This window comes from Acomys minous (assembly GCF_964271855.1).
Source record: "Acomys minous genome assembly, chromosome: 14".
NCBI lineage: Eukaryota > Metazoa > Chordata > Mammalia > Rodentia > Muridae > Acomys > Acomys minous.
In genome coordinates, this window is record NC_140496.1 from 4,422,293 (window position 1) to 4,441,965 (window position 19,673).

The 19,673-nt window shown below is 50.8% G+C and overlaps 1 protein-coding gene across 1 annotated transcript in view; it reads right to left on the minus strand.

Moving 5' to 3' along the window:
* The window catches only part of GALNT2 (polypeptide N-acetylgalactosaminyltransferase 2), a 115,266-nt gene extending 114,198 nt beyond the window's left edge, over window positions 1–1,068 (minus strand). The window contains exon 1 of the mRNA XM_084755961.1: window positions 843–1,068. Coding sequence (XP_084612087.1) covers window positions 843–965 — 123 coding nt within the window. The 5' untranslated portion in view covers window positions 966–1,068. The remainder of the gene's footprint in view (window positions 1–842) is intronic.
* Window positions 1,069–19,673: the final 18,605 nt, after the last annotated feature.

Consider the following 19,673-nt stretch of genomic DNA (forward strand, 5'->3'; position numbering starts at 1 on the left):
TCCGCGTCTACGCGGTACCCAAGCCGAACCGGCAGCCGAATCAGAACCTGTAAGCTCTTAAGCAACCCGTGGTTCCCGCCGCCTCACCACTCGGTCCTCAGCGCCAGACTCACACAGAAGCACACACCGAGGAGGAGGGACTTGGGGCTAAGAAATGCAAGCGCAAAAGGCTTAGCAGTTCCCGCCGCCGTGCGGGGCCAAGAGCCCAGGCGGGCAGCGTAGCAAAAAGGAGGGTCTGGCAGGACCATGGTCGGTCCTCACTGCGTAGGTGCAGCGTGAGGGGCATCGGGCGGAATCACGCTTCTGATCGCTGGAGCACCGGGGTTCTAGCCTAAGATCCCCAAGATCCCGGCGCAAGACACGAAGGCTGGGGGTTCCAGTTGGGCGGAGTGTGGCTCAGGGAGCATCGGATCTCGGGTGACAACGACCCCAAGATGCCGGAGCAGGGAATGGGTGGGGGTCCCAGGCGAGCTGGGCGGAGTGCGGGGCAGGAGGAAGGGAGTCTGGCGCGATGGCGGTCCCCACGATCCGGGAACAGGGAGTGGAGCGCAGTGTCTCCAGCGAAACAACAGTCCCCGAGATCCTTGCGCAAGGCAAGGCAGTACGTGGCTCCGGGTGTCCGCGCCCCGCGTGCGGGAGGCAAGTCGTCGGACCCAAGCGCCCCTGGTAAACCGGGCAGGACCCGGGCTCGCACCGCTGATCTGAGGGCCCGGAGGAAACTTGACTCGCGTATCCCAGCCAAGGTCCCCGCGGCTGCTGCCCGGAGCCGGGGAGCACTCCCCGTGCACGGCGCCTCCCCGCCGCAGGCCCCGGTCCACGCACACAGGCCTCGCGGCACTCACCTTCCTGCCGGCGCCGCCCCCGCCCGCGGCCAGCGCGGAGCCGCCCCCCGAGTACATGTAGTAGGCGATGCCCAGCACCCAGAGCAGCGCGAAGCACAGCAGCATCCGCGAGCGCCGCCGCATCCTCACTCTGGGCGGCCGCCGGGCAGCCTGGCGGCGCGGCGGGCGGAGCGCGCGGCGGGCGGAGCTCGGGGCGGCGGCGCGGGAAGACGCGGCGGCGGGCGGCGCTCGGCGCTCGGCGCCCGGCAGGAAGCGGCGGCCCGGCGGCGGGGTCAGGGAGCAAAGGGCGACCAATCGACGCTGAGGGGCGGGCGCGGGGGGGCGGGGCCGCGTCTCCATGGCATCGGCGCCCCGCCCACTGCGCGTCTCCGGGAGTGGCAGGTGGAGGCTGCGGGGTGCGTGCTCGCGGTTCCCCTAAGACCTGGAGTGGTCCGAGTCTAATCTGCAGAGGTCGCCCGGGTTCGGCGACGGTGTCATTTACTATTTTTATTTTTTATTTTTTTTAATACAAGGTCTTATTCTATAACCCAGAGTAGCCTCGAACTCACCATCTAGCCCAAGCTGCCCTCAAACTCACACCACTCCTGCTACATCAGCCTCCTGCGACTTGGGGACACAGCATGCGGTCTGAACAACAGGGGAGGTAGATTCCAAGGAGCCTGCCTGCAAGGATGACCTTACCTGCTTTTAAGAGCAAAACGGTGACAGTTTTATATAAACATGAAAGGGGAGGGTGGGGGGGGGGAGGATGGTAATTTATATTTTAAAATCTTTTCTTTCTCCTTGGTTGCTTTCTTGAAGGAATGAAGTGAGCAGGTAACCCACTTAAAAGAGCGGGCAGCCTGCTCTCTCACAGCAGCTCTCTGGTGACTGTAACCTTGTCTGTGCCCTTGTGACTCTCTAAGTCCCTGTGTCTGAAAAAGATTTTTCAGTACTTGAGAGACTGCAAACATTTCTGAGGTCTGCACACTGCAGGAGGAAGGGACTGCCTGAGTGGGTAGTCTACCCAGTCCTGGACAAAACAAAGGCACAGACACAAGCCTGTGCCTACTAGGGCTCTGAGCCTCATCTGAACCTCAGACTTCTCAGAAATGAAGAGGAAGAGAAACTCAGTTCCAGCAGACGCCCCATCCCCGTAGACACCCCATTCCTGCAGACACCCCATCCCCTCAGATGTCCCATTCCTGCAGACACCCCATTCCTGCAGACACCCCATCCCCTCAGATGTCCCATTCCTGCAGACACCCCATTCCTGCAGACACCCCATTCCTGCAGACACCCCATTTAGATACCCCATTCCTGCAGACACCCCAGTCCAGCAGACAACACCCCATTCTTGCAGACACCCTTCACCTATGCAGAGATCTTAAGGAAGGCACGCTTGTCGCTCTAGAAGAAGTTCCTTACCAAGAGCCAGAACTGGAGCACCGTGCTCACCAGGGAAGAAATTTGTAAAACAATGAACAAGAGGTAACAGGCTTGAAAAGGCCCAGGGTCTTGGGAAAAGTCAGATACGTGGGAACAACTGCTGCTCTTCAGAGGCCGGACAGTGAAGGGAATGAAGTGGGGGAAGCATGGCTGACTAACCCTGAGGAATGAGGGAGAAGAGCCCCTCCGCCAGCTGGCGTCATGTACTTAAAACTGCACCTCAGCAAAGGACAGAGGAGAAAGTGCTCCGCCCGGAGCCCAGCACCCAAATGCTTCCTAACTGCTGCTGCAGGAAGAAAACAGGAAAATGATCACATTGCTGCTAAAGAGAACCCTAACACATGGTCTGATAACTCTCTCCCTATGACTGGTGGTCGTTTGCAGTACTCAGGACGCTGAACCAGGAGGACTGCTATAAATCAGAAGCAGAGAGAGACATACAGAGAGAGACAGAGACAAACACAAAGAGAGACACACAGAGAAACAGACAGACAGACAGACAGAGAAAACCAGGAGTTTGGACCCCAGGAACCCACATAAAAACTGGGTAGGGCCAGATGTGGTGGTGCATGCCTTTAATTCCAGCACTCGGGAGGCAGAGGCATATGAACCAGTTGTGAGTTGGAGGCCAGCCTGGTCTACAAAGCAAGTCCAGGACATCCAGGGCTACACAGAGAAACTCTGTCTTGAAAAAAAATCTGGGTAGGCTTGGTGGCCTGCCTGTAATATAGTACACAGGAGGTAGAGGCAGGTAGCCTCTGGGGCAAGCTAGCTAGACAAGCTGAGAGTCAGCAAGCTCTGGATGTCTCAGTGTGTAAGGTGGAGAGCTATCAAAGGGCACACCGAAGGTCAGCCCTGGCCGCCACACACATGAATACATGTACATCACGTGCCCACCCAACAGTAACATGTCAGCCCTGGCCTCCACAGACATGAATATATGGACAGCTCATGCCCACCCAACAGGAACATATCAGCCCTGGCCGCCACACACATGTATACATGTACAGCCTGTACCCCCCCAACAGGAACATGTAAGCTCTGGCTTCTACACACATGTTTACATATATGCACACATACAAACATGCAGATACACATTGCTCACTATACACACATTCACATGCAAAAAAAGGGAAGGCTGGAGAAGAGAAAGGAAGGAAGGGAGGGAGGGAGGGAGGGAGGGAGGGAGGGAGGGACGGAGGAGATTGGGAATGAAATAAAAAAATAAAAGTTCAGATAGAAGTTTTGGGGAGAGGTAAGGGCCATAACCTGGAACCCCTGATGGGGGAAAACTCCAAAAGTAAAACAAAGTTGATATTAAACTTCAATCTCTGAGCCAGGCAGTGGTGGCGCATGTCTTTAATGTCAGCAAGCAGGAAGCAGAGGCAGGTGAATCTCAAAATTCAAGGCCAGCCTGGCCTATAGAGAGAGTTCCAAGGCAGCCATGACTACACAGAGAAACCCTGTCTCACCACCCCCAAAGGTTAATCTCTGCTGGGATGTAACTGTGTTCTTTCATACCTTGAGCAAGTCTCTGATTCTGAGCCCCGCAGCAGCAATGCCCAAAGGTACTGTCCAGTTTAGTGGGTATTTTTCAACAACTATCATCTGGGAAAGAGCAGTGGACCTGCAACACTGTGCATCGAAAGTGGCGTCCACTGCAACACTGCGCATCAATGGTGACATCCACTGCAACGCTGTGCATCGAAAGTGGCGTCCACGGCAACGCTGTGCATCGAAGGTGGCGTCCACTGCAACGCTGTGCATCGAAGGTGGCGTCCACTGCAACGCTGTACATCGAAGGTGGCGTCCAGTGCAACACTATACATCGAAGGTGGCATCCACTGCAACACTGTACATCGAAGGTGGAGTCCACTGCAACACTGTACATCGAAGGTGGCATCCACACACCTTGGGAAGATGATGCAGAATAACTCAGACATTCCCTAGCACTTCTACTAGATACCTCTTACTTAAACTAGCAGAGGGGCTGCGTGTCTCCGGAGGTAACTCGTTTGCTGCACAAGCATAAGGAGCTGAGTTCGGGTTCCCAGAACCCACAGGAAGTCAGGCATGGTAGTGCAAGACTGTTCTCACAACTGCTCCTATGATGAGGTGGGAGATGGAGGCAGGAACATTCCCAGAAGCTTGCAGCCCAGCTAGCAGCAAAGAAACCCTATCACCAACAAGGCAGGAGGTGCGAGCCCACACAGGAAGCTGTCCTCTGACCATCACATGCATGCCATCACACACACACACACACACACACACAACCTATTATAATCTGAAGGTAAGGACGATGTAAATATGTAGATGCATCCAAGTATGACACTTCCTAAGAGAAATGCAAAATACTGCTGTGCAGATGGCCAAGGATGTTACATCAAGGCAGACACAAAAGAAGAGTTGCTGGGCGTGGTAGCGCACACTTTTAATCCCAGCACTCAGGAGGCAGAGGCAGGCAGATCACTGTGAGTTCAAGGCCAGCCTGGTCTACAAAGCTAGTCCAGGACAGCCAAGGCTACACAGAGAAACCCTGTCTCGAAAAACCAAAAAAAAAAAAAAAAGGAGAAGAGCTATGACTTCATTGACGTAGAGCTGATAGGACTGTCAGAATTATCAGGATGGAGACTGTTAGGGGTGAGGGAAAGACATTAGGGGTGAGGGGAAGACGTTAGGGGTGAGGGGAAGAGGGGGGATTTCCTGTTTAATAGGAAGAGAACTTCAGTTTGAGAAGAGGGAGTTCCAGCCATGGGTGGCAGGGGCAGCTGCAGAGAACGTGGATGCTCACAGCACTACAGCGCTGTCGCTCAGCAATGACTTGGGGCTGGCAGATGACTCCGTGTGTAGGAGTACCTGTCTCACCACTGCCTAATGTGGGTGAGTCTCATCACTACATAAGACAGGTGGGGTGGCACGTATCTGTGACCCCTAGCACTGCAGGCACAGGAGGGTCACTGGGGCTTGCTGGCTGCCAGTTGAGCTTCAGGATTGGTGAGAGACCCTGTCTCAGGGGAGTTGGGCAGAGAAGAATTGAGCTGGATACCAGATGTCCCCCTTTGCTGCACACACATGCTTGCACATGCATGCTGGCACTTGCATGTATGCATATGCCACACCCACACACTCTTTGTTTTGTTTTGTTTTGTTTTGTTTTGTTTTTTCGAGACAGGGTTTCTCTGAGTAATAGTCTTGGCTGTCCTAGACTTGCTTTTGTAGACCAGGCTGGCCCCGAACTCACAGCAATCTGCCTGCCTCTGCCTCCCGAGTGCTGGGATTAAAGGCGTGCACCACCGTGCCCAGCACACACATACACACTTTTTAAAAGAGTGATTGAAATAGGTTTGGCTTGTGTGTCTTACAAAAATGAAGGCACGCACGAATAGAAAATTGTGTCCATATTTGTAAGTAAAGGAAAGATATTCCTGGTATGTCAGAAAGTAAAACACTAAGTGGGGGGGGGGGGCGGGTTCCCTGAGAAATGGGTGAAACTATAAACAATTCCCAATAAAGCTCTAAAAAGAGCCCGTGTGTTCAAAGATGTTAAGTTTCACTCCTTTTCAAATTAAAACTACAGACATACCATATATCCCCCTACAAACTGGCAAAAACTCAAAAACTTGACAAAACGCTGTCGGCAAGACTTTAAAAAAGAATAAGACAGACTTCTGTGAACAGACACAGTCATTTCCAGGACACGCTATGATACAAAAAAAGCAAGTGTCAGAGACATTATCATATGCTGCTTTTTTTATATAAAAATGAAAAAAACAAGAAAACAAATATATCTGCTTGTTTGGGCAAAATACACACACTAATGATAAATCAGAAAACATCAAGACTGGTGAGCCAAAAGCTGGATATATAAAGTGCCTCGCCGGGAGTAGTGGCGCACGCCTTTAATCCTAGCACTTGGGAGGCAGAGGCAGGCGGATCACTATGAGTTCAAGGCCAGCCTGGTCTACAAAGTGAGTCTAGGACAGCCAGGGCTATGAAGAGAAACCCTGTCTCAACAAAACAAAACAAAAAACAAAAAAATAAAACAAAACAATAAATAAATAAAGTGTCTCATGCCTTTAAATTGCAGCACTTGAAAGCTAAGGCAGGAGGAGTGGTGCTAGCCTGGGCTACATAATGAATGCCAGGCCAGCATAGACTATAGTGAGACCCTTCTGTCGTTAAGAAAGAAAGAAAAAGATGGGTGAACACAAGGGCCCCTAGAGAGAGACACATGTGACGAAAAGGGAAACGTCTCTAAATCTTTTCTAAGTTTGATAATGATCTAATATTCAAAATAATAAAGGGCTGAGGTTGTAGCTCAGCTGGGGGGGTGCTTGCCTTGAATGCATGGCCCGAGCTCCATGCTAGCGCCACATTATGCCTGTAATCCCAACACTCAGGAAGTGGGGGCAAGAGAAGCACAGGTTCAAGGTCACCCTCCGATACACAGCAAGTCTGAGGCCAGCCTGGGCTACACGGAAAATCTTGCCTCAAAAAGAGGTGTAAAGAAAAAGCAAAAATAAAGTAACAGAGATGGAGAGGAAAATAAAAACGAAATCCCAAACCACATTTCTGAACCCAACTATGTCACCAGTGAAGAAATAAAGAGACCAAAGAGCGGAAGCTTGCGATTGTTTCTTTTTGCTGTGTAGCCAAGGATGATGATCTTTCTGACTCAGGCTTCTTAAATTCTAGGGTTGTTGGTATGCACCATGGTGCACAGCATTTTGTTGTTGTTTTGTTTTTGTTTGAGTAGTTTGGTTTTGGTTTTTTGAGACAAGGTAGCCTTGGCTGTCCTGGAGTCACTCTGTAGACCAGGCTGGCCTCAAACCCACAGAGATCCGCCTGCCTCTGCCTCCCGAGTGCTGGGATTAGAGATGTGCACCACCACGCCTGGCTCATACACACACTTTTGGGGAAGTTTCAACAAAGCACTTGGACTTCGCATCTCAGCCTAGAGAATAAAAGAACTGCAAAGAATTTTGACCCTTCTTTACAGTGCCTTTTTCCTCTAGTGTAATGAGTGCAGAAATTAAACTGTTTTATTTATCATGTCATCCAGCAAATCATAAAGCTGTTGGGTGGGGCACTGGAAATTTGATTATTTAAGAAGAGAGGCACAACACAGGATAGAGAAAGGAAAATAATGTTCCTGCCGACTGGATTCAAAGCTAAGGATGACTGTACGGACTCACTTCACTCACATCCACCCCTGTGCTTAATATGTAAGCAATGCAAATACGTGTGCAAGCACGTGCCCATGTGCATGTGGGTGTGCGCGTGTGCATGGGCTTTGGCTAGCTGCAGCCAGCAGCAGTGGGCACTTCTCCCACCCACAAATGGTTGGCGTTTTCACCAACAGAGTCTGGATCACCTTAGAGATCTGCCTCGGGGTACATGGTGAGGTATTATCATCTTGATCAGGTTAATTGATGCACTAGGCCTATCTTAATTGTCGGCCTAATGTTCCCTCGGCAGGGGATTTTGGACTGCGTATAAAAGGGGGAAAGTGGGGTGCGTACTGGAGTGGATTTGCCCCTCTGTTTCTCCCCTCCCTCATGTTCCTGTTGCTGGAGCTGTCCCACCTGGATGGGGTATCACCTGAGCTGTGAGGCAAACAAGCCCTCCCTCCCTTCAGTTGCCTTCATCACTGTACCTTACCACAACAAGAAGCCAAGTCATGCCCAGAGCACCACCCCCCCAATACCACACCCCGCTCCGCTCTGAGCAGTGTGTCTCTGGAGAAATGTGTAACTCTGCACAGGATGGTAGTGGATGAGCCTGGGCCATCTTGCTATAACAGAAAGTCAAGAAAGGCAGAAAAAAGGAAAATAAATAAGGAAAAGAGCTAAGGTGGCAGTATCAGGACAACAGCATGGAGGACCGTTTGCAGTGCCAACCACGCCCACTAAACGTCAAAACAAATACTGAAGAAATCTAACCCTAGGAGCCCATACTAGCCACAACTGGTAAACATGTGGAGGAAAGGAAAACTTTTTTTTTTTTTTTTGAGACAAGGTCTCTCTGTGTAGCCCTGGCTGTCCTGGACTCACTTTGTAGACCAGGCTGGCCTCGAACTCACAGCAATCCAGGCCTCTCTCCCCACCTTAGCTTTTGAGCCAGGGTTTCTCAGTGAACCTGGAGACCAGCTAGCAGCAAGTCCCTGGATTTTCCTTTTTCTGCTTTCCCAGGGCTGGGATGATAAGTGTTTGTGTCGTGTCAGGCCCTTTGTGTGAGTGCTATGGATCCACAGTGAGGTCCTCATGCTAGCACGGTCAGCACTCTATTGACCAAGTCACCGCCACAGCCCCTTCAGTGTGTGTTGCTGCAGCGACATTCCTTCCTAAGTGTCAGGATGCAGGCATCCAAAGTGTTCCCCACACTGGGTGGCGGTGGTGGCAGCAGTGGCGGCAGCGGTGACAGCGCATGCCTTTAATCCCAGCACTTGGAAGGCAGAGGCAGGAGGATCTCTAGGTCTGAGGCCAACCTGATCTACAGAGTGAGTTCCAGGATAGCCACGGCTACACAGAGAAGCCCTCAAAAACAAACAAACAAACAAAACAAAACAAACAAGCCCCTCCCCCAAAAAAACCCAGAATGAATGAATGTAGGAAGTTTTCAAAATGCACAATGACCAAAAATTCAGAACCCAATGTGTAATGCATCTGACGTGTTTCTGGCAGTCTCAGCCATGTTCTGGAAACGCGTCACATTTACTTTCACTGTGCATGACGTCATAGCATGCAACAGCAGCCCAAACACTGGGACGTGTAGGCACAGAGCCAAGACTTTTGTGTGCTGAGATCTGAAGTACATTTTCTGTACATAAATTTTTCCTGACTTGGTAGAAACATGGTTAATTACAGGGAACAATGACTTTTAATATTTTTCCACCGTCTTTCCCATCACGTGTCAAATTGGTGGGGTCTCCGGGCTGCTGCTGCATTCAGTAGAATATTGGTTTTCTTTCTTTCTTTCTTTTGTTTTTGTTTGTTTGTTTGTTTGTTTTTTGTTTTTTGAGGCAGTGTTTCTTTGTGTAGCCTGGACTTGCTTTGTAGACCAGCCTGGCCTTGAACTCACAGCGATCTGCCTGCCTCCGCCTCCCAAGTGCTGGGATTGAAGGTGTGTGCCACCACACCCAGCACAATCCTGATTTTCAAAATGGTCTTTGAGACATTGACTTGAGTTTCATTTAAAAATTTGTTAAATGAATTTTGGCTTGGGGTTAGGATCGACTAGCCAACCCTCCCTGAAAAGCCTCTAAAATACACTCCTGGCATTTTGTGCTGGGATTAAAGGTATATGCCACTATGCCCAGCTCAAGTAAATTTTTTTCTTCTTTTTTTTTCTTTTTGAAACAGGGTTTCTCTGTGTAGCCTTGGCTTGCACTCATGTTGTAAACCAGGCTGGCCTCGAACTCACAGAGATCTGCCTGCCTCTGCCTCCTGAGTGCTGGTATGAAAGGTCTGCGCCACCACCACTGCCCAGCTCAAGGAAATTTCTTTATGATTTATTACTAACAAATGTTTGGGTTGTATACTATTTTACATATGTAGGTTTCCATAGAAACCTGGCAGACAGAAAGGGGCTGGTCACAAGTAGAAAAAGTTGAAGTAGCCCTGATCCGAACCGTGAGGTGCCCTGAATAAATAAAAACTTTATCAAAGCCTTTTCATAATGGTTGTCCGCTTCCCACCCCCCTAAAATATTGCCATGAAGAAAGTAGATGAAATCATGATTGTGTTAATAGAAATAAAATACTTTGTGGGTGTAGGAGTGTGCAGATACATACATCCATGTGGAGGCCAGAGGTCATCCTCAGACTCCATCTACATGTATTTATTTATTTATTTATTTATTTATTTATTTATTGAGACACGGTTTCTTACTGGACCTGGAACTCACCAAGTGGGGCAGGCAGGCTGGATAATAAATTACAAAGGTTTCACCCGCCTTCACTGTCCCAGTGCTGGGATTTCAGATACACGCACTCCCAGCTGGCTTCCTGGCTTCTTACCTGGAGCTGAGGTTAGACTGGAGCCCTCACACTTCACCGACTGAGCCGTCTCCCTAGGCTCCTGCACCAGATCCTGAAGCCCTGATGCTGCATAGTCAGAACTCTTCCCCCTCAGGATCTAAACAGAGGCTTTTGTCAGGGTATTAAAACATCCTTACAACACTCCCAAAAGCTGCTGTGGCTGGGCTTCATAACGAGGCTACATAAATGTCTAGCTGTTAGAAGCTCTTTGTGACACCAGGCATGGTGGTGACCACCCTCTGCGCCTGCCCAGACACATCCTGACTTGTGCTGAGTGAGAAATACTTTATCACCAAGGTTTAGGCTAAAGATTTCCATCAGCCCCAGAATGTGTGGACATGAGTGACGGGCCCACAGTATGTCAGCACTATCCACAGCACAGTGTGGCCACCGTTGTAGTTTGGTGGTGGTGGTGCAGTGCGGGGTGCTAAGCTACCTCTAGAAATCAGCTCTAAGGGTGAGAGGGCCAGACAGTGGAGGTTGTAAGTGAGCGCTTGACCACACCGCACTGCTCATCCGTCCTGCTGGGCTTTCTGACCGGAGAGACCTGGAGGTGGCACAGCCCAGGAAGGCCAGTGGGCGGTCCAATGAGGCTATATGCACTTTCCATGGGCAAGTTACTCCTCAGCAAAAATAAGGGATGCCAACCCCTACTCCTTTCACCCCAACACTCTGTGAGGAGCTTTGAGAAGCGCGACTCCACGTGCAAGTCTGAGGGCCCCATTCCTGGAGGCCCGTGACTGGAACTGTCTGACGGTGACAATCCTCACAAACAGGGTCTGCAACCTCCTCGGGTCACAGAAGCCACACTGCTCCCGACTTGAGGACTGTCAGGCCATAGAGGGTGTCAGGTGGGCCCCAACAGAGGGCTGCTCACACACTGGAGAGCAGCTTTGTCGCCTTCCTGGAGCCTCCCTAGGTCCAGGGCTGTGGGGGAGGATGGGGCTGAAAGCTGGATGGTTAGCGCCATGGTCTTCCGTGACCCTGAATTCCTCTTTTGTCACTGAGCCATGCAGGCCACAGGCTAGATGGGCCTAAGATGAGGACACATTCACAACAGCCCAGCGTACTAGTAACAGAGGGCAGATCAGCAAGATCAGGGCAGAGCAGGTTCATTTCATGAGAACTTTCTAGGTCCTGGGAGGCTTCAAAATAGAGACTCTCACGCCTGACTTCTTTGTTTTCGTTGTTCTGGTTTGAGATAGGCTCACAGGTTGGTTTTAAACTCCCTTTTTTGCAGAGAACGACCCTTGGACCTCTGACCTTCCTGCCTCTGTGTCCGGGGTGCTAGGGTCACACCGCCACATCCAGCTTGGGTAGTACTGGGAGTGGAACCAAGTGTTTCCATGTGTGTCGGCCGAGCAAACTACCCATTGAGCTGTGTGCCCTGCCTAAAAATGTCCTATTTATCATAGATTCAACCAAAATGCACAGTTCATAGGAATGTACCATATGGGTCGGAGGCTTACATGCCCGGCTGAAGGCCCGGTGAGGTTTCGTCTTGTCCTCTCTGGGCGGTTCCTTCTTCCTGAACGTGTGGCTCTTCTGCCTTACAACCAGACAAGGCAGGTGCTCAGAGGGGTCACTGGTCCCTACATGCTAAGGTAGGGAGGTCGCAGGCTTTCGGGAGATGGGTTCTGGCCTAAAGAGCTGGAATTCTGCTTTCTCTGGCCGCTTGGAAGGAGCTGGGTAGGGGTGGGGGCTGGGGAGCACAGGGGGATAAGGACTTAGCTTCTGAGACCCCTTCCTTTAGAGCAACACACCACACTTTGAGGTGCGTAGTCTGACCCCCAACCTGGATGTTGAAGTGACCTACAGCCTCCTCCATGTCCTTACTAGTCTTTCTTGCTCCCTTAGGGCTACATTTGCTGTGCACTGAGGGGTGGTCCTCTTGTCACCGAGGGTGATCCTCCTGTCACCAAGGGTGGTCCTCCTGTCACCGAGGGCTGATCCTCCTGTCACCGAGGGTGGTCTTCCTGTCCACTGAGGGGTGGTCCTCCTGTCTACACCACTTCCTGTCCACCAAAGGGTGGTCCTGCTGTCCACCGAGGGATGGTCCTCGTGTACACACTTCCTGTCCACAGAGGGGTGGTCCTCCCATCCACCGAGGGGTGATCCTCTTGTCACCGAGGGGTGATCGTCCTGTCACCGAGGGATGATCCTGCTGTCCACCAAGGGGTGGTCTTCCTGTCACTGAGGGGTGGTCCTTCTGTTCACCGAGGGGTGGTCCTCCTGTCACTGGGGGGTGGTTCTCCTGTCCACACCACTTCCTGTCTACCAAGGGGTGGTTCTGCTGTCTACTGAAGGGTGATCCTCCTGTCACTGAGGCTTGGTCCTCCTGTTACCGAGGGGTGGTCCTCTTGTCCACTCTCTTTCCCAGACTCCTCCCAGCTGTGAGCATCTTTGCCTCTATGGTTCCCTGAGGCCCGGGCTACTGTGAACTGGGCTAGGAGTCAGGTGACAAAGGTGCAACACCCTGCGTGTGTCCACATTCAAGGAGGCTTTGCCTGTTCGCTGTCTTCCTTTTCTGTACCCTGAAGCAGAGGCAAGGCCCTCCTGGTCATCGGCTGACACTCATTCCACATCAGGACACGGTCTATTCCCCTCCTACAGCAGTGCCACCCCCTTGCAGGATGTCCTTGCAGCTTAAGCAGCGGCTTCTGGAGAGTCAGCCTCTGTCTCCAAGTGGCTCTGGGTTCCAGAAGACTCAGAGAGGCTCCATGGAGGCTCAGACCCCTGCTTTGTGCTTTCCGTGGTACTTTTCCAAAGTGCAGAGCCCTCCTGGAGGGTGAGGGGATGGGGCTTCAAAGAGGCTTTGGGCTACCATTGTGGAAACTAACTACCTGAGTCTGAGCAAGCCTTGGCCAGCCCAGAATCAGAGAACCTGAGCGGCCTGTGTCAATGGTGAGTCAGGGATGTGCCCGGCACACTAAAGGATTTGTAGAAACAAGAACTGAACTCCACATAAGGTCGTCATTGTCTGACCCACAAGCAAACTTTTCCAACTGGAGACTTCGCGGAGGGCTATTGGGTTGTGTCTGGAGATGGTTATTAATTCCTTGGCTGGGCCAAGGTTACTGTGGTTATGCAGAAAATGTCCTCATTCTCAGGAACTGTGTGTTGCCATATTCATGAGTGAGATGTCTTAATGTCTGCATCTTACTTTCAAATGACCCAGCAGAAAAGGATTTATTTATAGAGAACATTGTGAACACTACGTAGAGACAGAGATTGAAAGAGAGGGGAAAAAATGCATGTGAGAAACATTTACTGTTGAGTCAGGTGTGGAGAATAATGGGGCATCTCTGTTCTGCTCTTTCCGCCTCTTATCCACTCCTTAAACATCTCAAGATGAAAAGTTAGGAGAAGAAAGTCAGGGACAAATGCGAGGACTCTGGTGAATAGTTGCAATGAAAATGATTACAATTCTTACTGAAAATGAAAAATCTCAGACATCATGGCCAGACAGAAACATCCGGCAGGCCCAGCTGGCTGTCAATCAATCCGTTATTCTAACAGGTGTTTATGACTGGCCTGTTCTGGGGCTGGAATGTCTGCAAATAATGAAAGGAAGTAAAACTGCACACTCTGGGGTTCTTGTCGTAGAGATACTGATGATCCAGTTCAGCTCCTGAGAATGCTTTGCTCTGTCCGACGCGCCCTTGGGGGTAGGGGAGGCCATAGGCATTGTACCTCTGTTAGCAAAGGAGAGCTTACCCCAGAAGTTACTTAGCCAGAGAAAGAATCGATCTAGGTTGCTTCAGGATGCCAGACGAGATGGGTTTTATGAAGAGGCCCTCAGTCAGATCCTAAAGAGGGCCAGAGTGAACAGTATGTCCTGACGGCTGAAGGTGAGGGAGAGCAGCTATGGTCATGGATACATGCAAATGAAGAAAGCGTTTAGCCTCTGCCGAGTGGTGATGACAGAGAGCCCTGGAGAGAGGGGCTGGAGAGGAGACCCATGAAATCCAGCAGCCACAGCCGGCTCCAAGCAAGGGCCAGGCAGCAAGCCCAGGGCCCTGAGAAGCCTTGGTAAGTGGGTTCATCCAGGGCCATGGCAAACCAATTACACGATCAGTTCAATGGCGGTAATTAAGGGGCGCGTTTGTTTAAAGCGGTACGGAGAGGGGTAGTCCCATGCCAGGCACTCAGAGGGGCATCTGCTAAGAGGCTCTGACTTCTCACTTGGGCCCATGTGGTAAATAAAACAGGACACTGTGTGGGTATCTCCTGTACGTTGGGTTACCTGCTTAGCTCTATATGTTAAACCTACTTCATCTCATTTTAAGGCTGACATAGCTGTTGTCCCAAACCTGCAGTCAACCATTCTAGGAACAGCAGAGCCTTACTGAACAGAGGGTAATTAATTATCTCTGAGGGTGAGGCTCGCCAGGAGCAGAAGTGATCACTTCCTGAGAACAATTGTCCCTTCGAGCCATAAGGACTCCATCAGATTGCCTCGGTGAGCACAGCTGAGATGACGCGGTAGGAGCCGCACCTCCTCACCGGGCCTGCCTAAGGAAGGAGACCTCTTGCCCTGCCTCCGCTCTTTCTCAGCTTAAACCTCAAGCTCATGTCAGTGTCTCTGAAGACAAGCTCCAACAAGCTCGGAGATCAGCAGACCTTTATTTGTTTGTTCTTCCCCCACGCATGGGTTCAAGCTCTGCTCTCTGCTTCCCACCGTTCAGCTTATCTCTTTCAGCGGTGCAAAGGACAGGTGGCTGAGTCTTGCGTGGTGGGGCTGCTGGAGTCTGGACTGTTGCCCGGACTCTTGATTATTCATTGTTCCTGAACATCTCACTGGGCAGCTGAGGGTAGAAGATTCAAAGTGTCATCTCCACTGAGCTAACACCAGACAACTGCAGGAGCAGTTACTAAGTATCTGTCAAGTTCTATTCTGTTTTGTTTGGTTTTGAATTTTTTTTTTTTAAGATAAGTTTTTCACTCTGGCTGGACTGCAACCAGCTAAATAAACTAGGCTGGGCTCTGATTTTGGGTAAACCACCTCCTGCCTGGACCTCCCAAATACAGATTACAGGTGTGGGCTACTTTGGCAGTCCCAAATTTCACTCTGTGTGATAACAATGTATCAGTGAAGAATGCAGAAGACAGAAATGGCTTTCCAGCTGTGTACACAGCAGTCAGGGTGGGATCAGCTGTCACAGCAGTCAGGGTAGGATCCAGCTGTGTACACAGCAGGAAGGGTGGGATCCAGCTGTGTACACAGCAGTCAGGGTAGGATCCAGCTGGGTACACAGCAGGCAGGGTGGGATCCAGCTGTGTACACAGCAGGCAGGGTGGGATCCAGCTGTGTACACAGCAGGCAGGGTGGGATCCAGCTGTGTACACAGCAGTCAGGGTGGGATCCAGCTGTGTACACAGCAGTCAGGGTGGGATCCAGCTGGGTACACAGCAGTCAGGGTGGGATCCAGCTGTGTACACAGCAGGCAGGGTGGGATCCAGCTGGGTACACAGCAGGCAGGGTGGGATCCAGCTGTGTACACAGCAGGCAGGGTGGGATCCAGCTGTGTACACAGCAGGCAGGGTGGGATCCAGCTGGGTACACAGCAGGCAGGGTGGGATGGTGGCCTGGAAGAGGGTTTGCTCTAATTATTTAATAAAGACGAAGGACAACCTCCCAGATTCTTTCACCCTAGAGGATCCAGGTGCCTGGGAACCAGAGATATGCATCTTTGAGGCCAAAGATGGAGAATTTGGAGACCAAAGTCGCAAAGTCTAACTCCCAGACTGCAGAATACACTTCCAACAGTCCCGTGGACAGACTCACCAAAGACAGACAGACACCATGCACTGAAATATTGACACATTGGGCATGTGGCTCTGTTGGTCAAGCACTTGCCTAGTGCATTCTAAGCATCAGGTTCTATCACCCAGCACTGCGTGAGCCTGTGATCTCAGCTCCCTAAAGACAGAGGCAGGAGGATTCACAGTTCATGGTCATCCATGGCTACAAAACTAACTGGCAGCCAGTCTAAACTATGTGAGACTCTGTCTCAAAAACAAAAGCAAGGGTTGGTGAGGCGACTCAGTGGGTAAACCAACCTGAATCAGCTTGTTTTCCAGGACCCACATAGTGGAAAGAGAGAGTTGGCACTTGCAAGCTGACCTCTGACCTTCACATACATGCTGGGGCATGTGTGGCTCCCCAACTACTACCACATATATAAATTAATGCCATGGAGATGATGGGGCACAAATCAGGTTGCCTCCTGCCTCTCTGTGGGATTTCCCATTAAAGAAGGTTCCCCTGCCCTTTGCACCTGCTGCGTTGGCCTGGCCTGGCCTGTTGGGTGTTGTCCAGATGGAGCTGAGAAGGACCTTGGCCTGTGATCCGGAGGCCCGTGCCACGGGCAGGCAGTCCGCCTTCTGCACTGCTGTTGTGGCATTGCCCACTCTCATCAAATTTGAAAAGGTAAACCTTTCATTTTGATAACAAAGTGGGTTTTGCTTCCCTTTCCTTGTATTCGATTACAGTCACGCATCATTTAAAAACAGGTGCTGTAGGGAACACACCGCGAAGCCATTTCAGTTTCATGCTGTGTAAGCACCATCCAGCAAGGCTTGCACGCACATGAAGCCAGCTCTGCCATCATCAAGCCATGTAACATCACAGGGACCACCGTGCTGGGTGCGTCCCGCTGTTGGACCATGCTATGATCAGTGGCATTGGGGGATCAGCTCAGGCAGACCTGTAGCCCTGGGGAGACGCGCCCTGGGTATATGCTGTGACCAACACCATGTACACACGCCAGCTCAGAACTGGGATTTTGTATGGACGTTCTGTTGCTGGAAGGGGAAGGCTGCCTTCCCGCCAGGCAAGTGCAATGAGAAGGCGCTTCAAACCCTTTTCTTTAGTCTTTTAAAAAGTATGTGTTTATTGATTTACTTTGTGGGAGTTTATGCATGAGTGTACATATGCCATCGTGTGCGTTTGGAGGTCAGATTCCAGTCTCTCTTCCACCATTGTGGGTCCTGGGGCTTCACAACAGGTCATCAGTCTTGGTGTCAAGGTTCCTCAGCTGCTGAGCCATCTTGCCTTTTTGTTTTGTTTTGTTTTGTTTTGTTGTTTTTGTTTTTGTTTTTCGAGACAGGGTCTCTCTGTGGTTTTCCTGTTTGTTTTGTTTTTAAAGACCAGGTTTTGTTATGTGTTCCTGGCTGGCCTGAAACTCACTATATAGATCAGGCTGGCCTTGAACTTTTAACAGTACTCCTACCTCAGGCTCTTGAGTGCTGAGATTAAATGTAAGCATCTTACACCTGTGTAGGCTCAACTTTCTTAACAAATATATTCTATTACGAACTTATTAACCGAGATTACCTCACTTATAACCCTATTAACCTAAACGATAGGAAAAGGAGATTAAAGAACACAATAACAAAACCTTAAGGATATCAGCTCTGAGGAACGATTCTCCTGGCGTAGTCAGCAGGATTTCTTCTTCTGGAACCTCAGCCGGAGCCTGGAGCCCTGAAGCCTTCCCTCGGGCGGTTCGCTCTTGGAGTGTCTCGAAGTAGAGCGATGAACAGCCAAAACTATCCCAAGTCTCCAAAGGCCCCGCCTCTTGTTTCTGGCTCATTTCTATATCTCCTCCCAGATTCTGTTCACGGGATCTTTTCAGCTGGCAACAATCGAGCTCCCGCATGAGGTGGTTTGTCTTCTAGTGAATTAACATCACCTGTTCTCTCACAAGACCGTTCCCCACCCAACACTTGGGATCATAACAAAAACAGGTTTATCTCTCCTTCACACCTGTCTTCTTTACTTGTGAATGTGAGCATGTTTGTGTTCCCCTGTGTGCAGGAGTCTGCACACGTGTGTGCAGGTACATAGGCACCTCGGGAGGCTACAGGTCAACCTCGGGGGTGGTTTCTCAGTCATCGTCCGCCTTGTTTTTTTGAGACAGAGTCTCTCACTAGCCTAGAGCCGTAGTGAGGTTAGGGTAGCTGGCCATAGAAGCCAGGGATCATCTGCCCATTTCTGCCTCCCCAGTGCTGGGATTATAAACTCAGCCCATCAGCCCACCAGTGGCTTAAAAAAAAAAAAAAAGATTTCAGCAGTCGTACTCACGTTGTGCTTACATGGCTGTCACCTCAGATTTTTGTCCTTTACTTATAGATAGCAACAGAGTGAGAGATCCAAGGATGGCTTCACAGTGGTTGGAGACACAGGGCCACTCCCGGCCAATACCCTCTGGACATCAGCCTCACTCTGGTGTCAGCTCAGAAATACGATGTTGAGGTCAACAGTGCATAGTACCGAGTCACGGTCTTATGGTCAAGAGCATCGTTTCAGACCACACTGCTTTCTTTCAAGTCCTGGTTTTGGTTGGGGTCTTCACAAGTCTGCCCGGCAGTGTGGTCCTCTGGTCCCCTTCCTGTCTCTGTGAGGTCATTTCAAACTCCTGCCTCCTCCAGTGGCCATCTTTCATCTTCCGCCAGCCTCCCACGTGGCACAGCCTCCCACACGGCACAGTCTCCCACATGGCAGAGAGAGTAAATGTCACCAGGAAGTGCCTTCAAAGCTTTCTGTCAGACCCCAGGCAGATGCTGGCACATCCTCTCTTGTTCACAGATGCCTGAGCGATTTTTTTGTTTAGTTTGTCTGATTTAGAGAAAGAGTTTCATGCAGGTCAGGTTGGTTCCAAGCTCCTATGTAGCCAAGGATGACCTTGAACATCTGATGCTCTGCCTCTCTCTCCCATGTGCTGGGATTACAGACGAGGCTGGCTGCGGAGCTCAGGGTTTGTGCATGCTGGGCACGCACACACACACACACACACACACACACATACATTTATATTATTACACATATATACAATACACTACCTACGGCAAGAAGAACCATGAAACAATCAGGAATTGTATGTGTGTGTGTTTTTAATATGGGTTCTCCCTGTGTAGCTCCAGGCTGCCCTCCATTCCTGCCTCTCCAGTACTGGGATTGCAGTATGTACCAACCACGCCCAGCTTTATGTCCGCAAGACAAGAGCATTTTCCACTGTGAACAACGGAGTCCCGAATTCTGTCTGACCTTCAAGGTGCTCATCTCTCTGCCAAGACACTTTCTAAGTGTATTGTCGACTCACCTCTACCCATGAGGAGCTACATGGGGTCGGCCTCCCCACTACCTAATGGACAAAAGCATAATAGACAAAGCTTTTGGAGACAGTGGAAAGCAAGTCGTAGACAGGCTGCTCAGGCTGCTCAGGCTGCTGCTGCTGCGCACTTGGCACCTGGCGCAGCTTGCGGTTACAGTATAGGGCACTCCAGCCTGAGGTCCTGGGGACCAGAAGAGAGGTCGGACCTGGACAGCCAAAGCAGCTGGAACCTGAAGCAGGACCTTC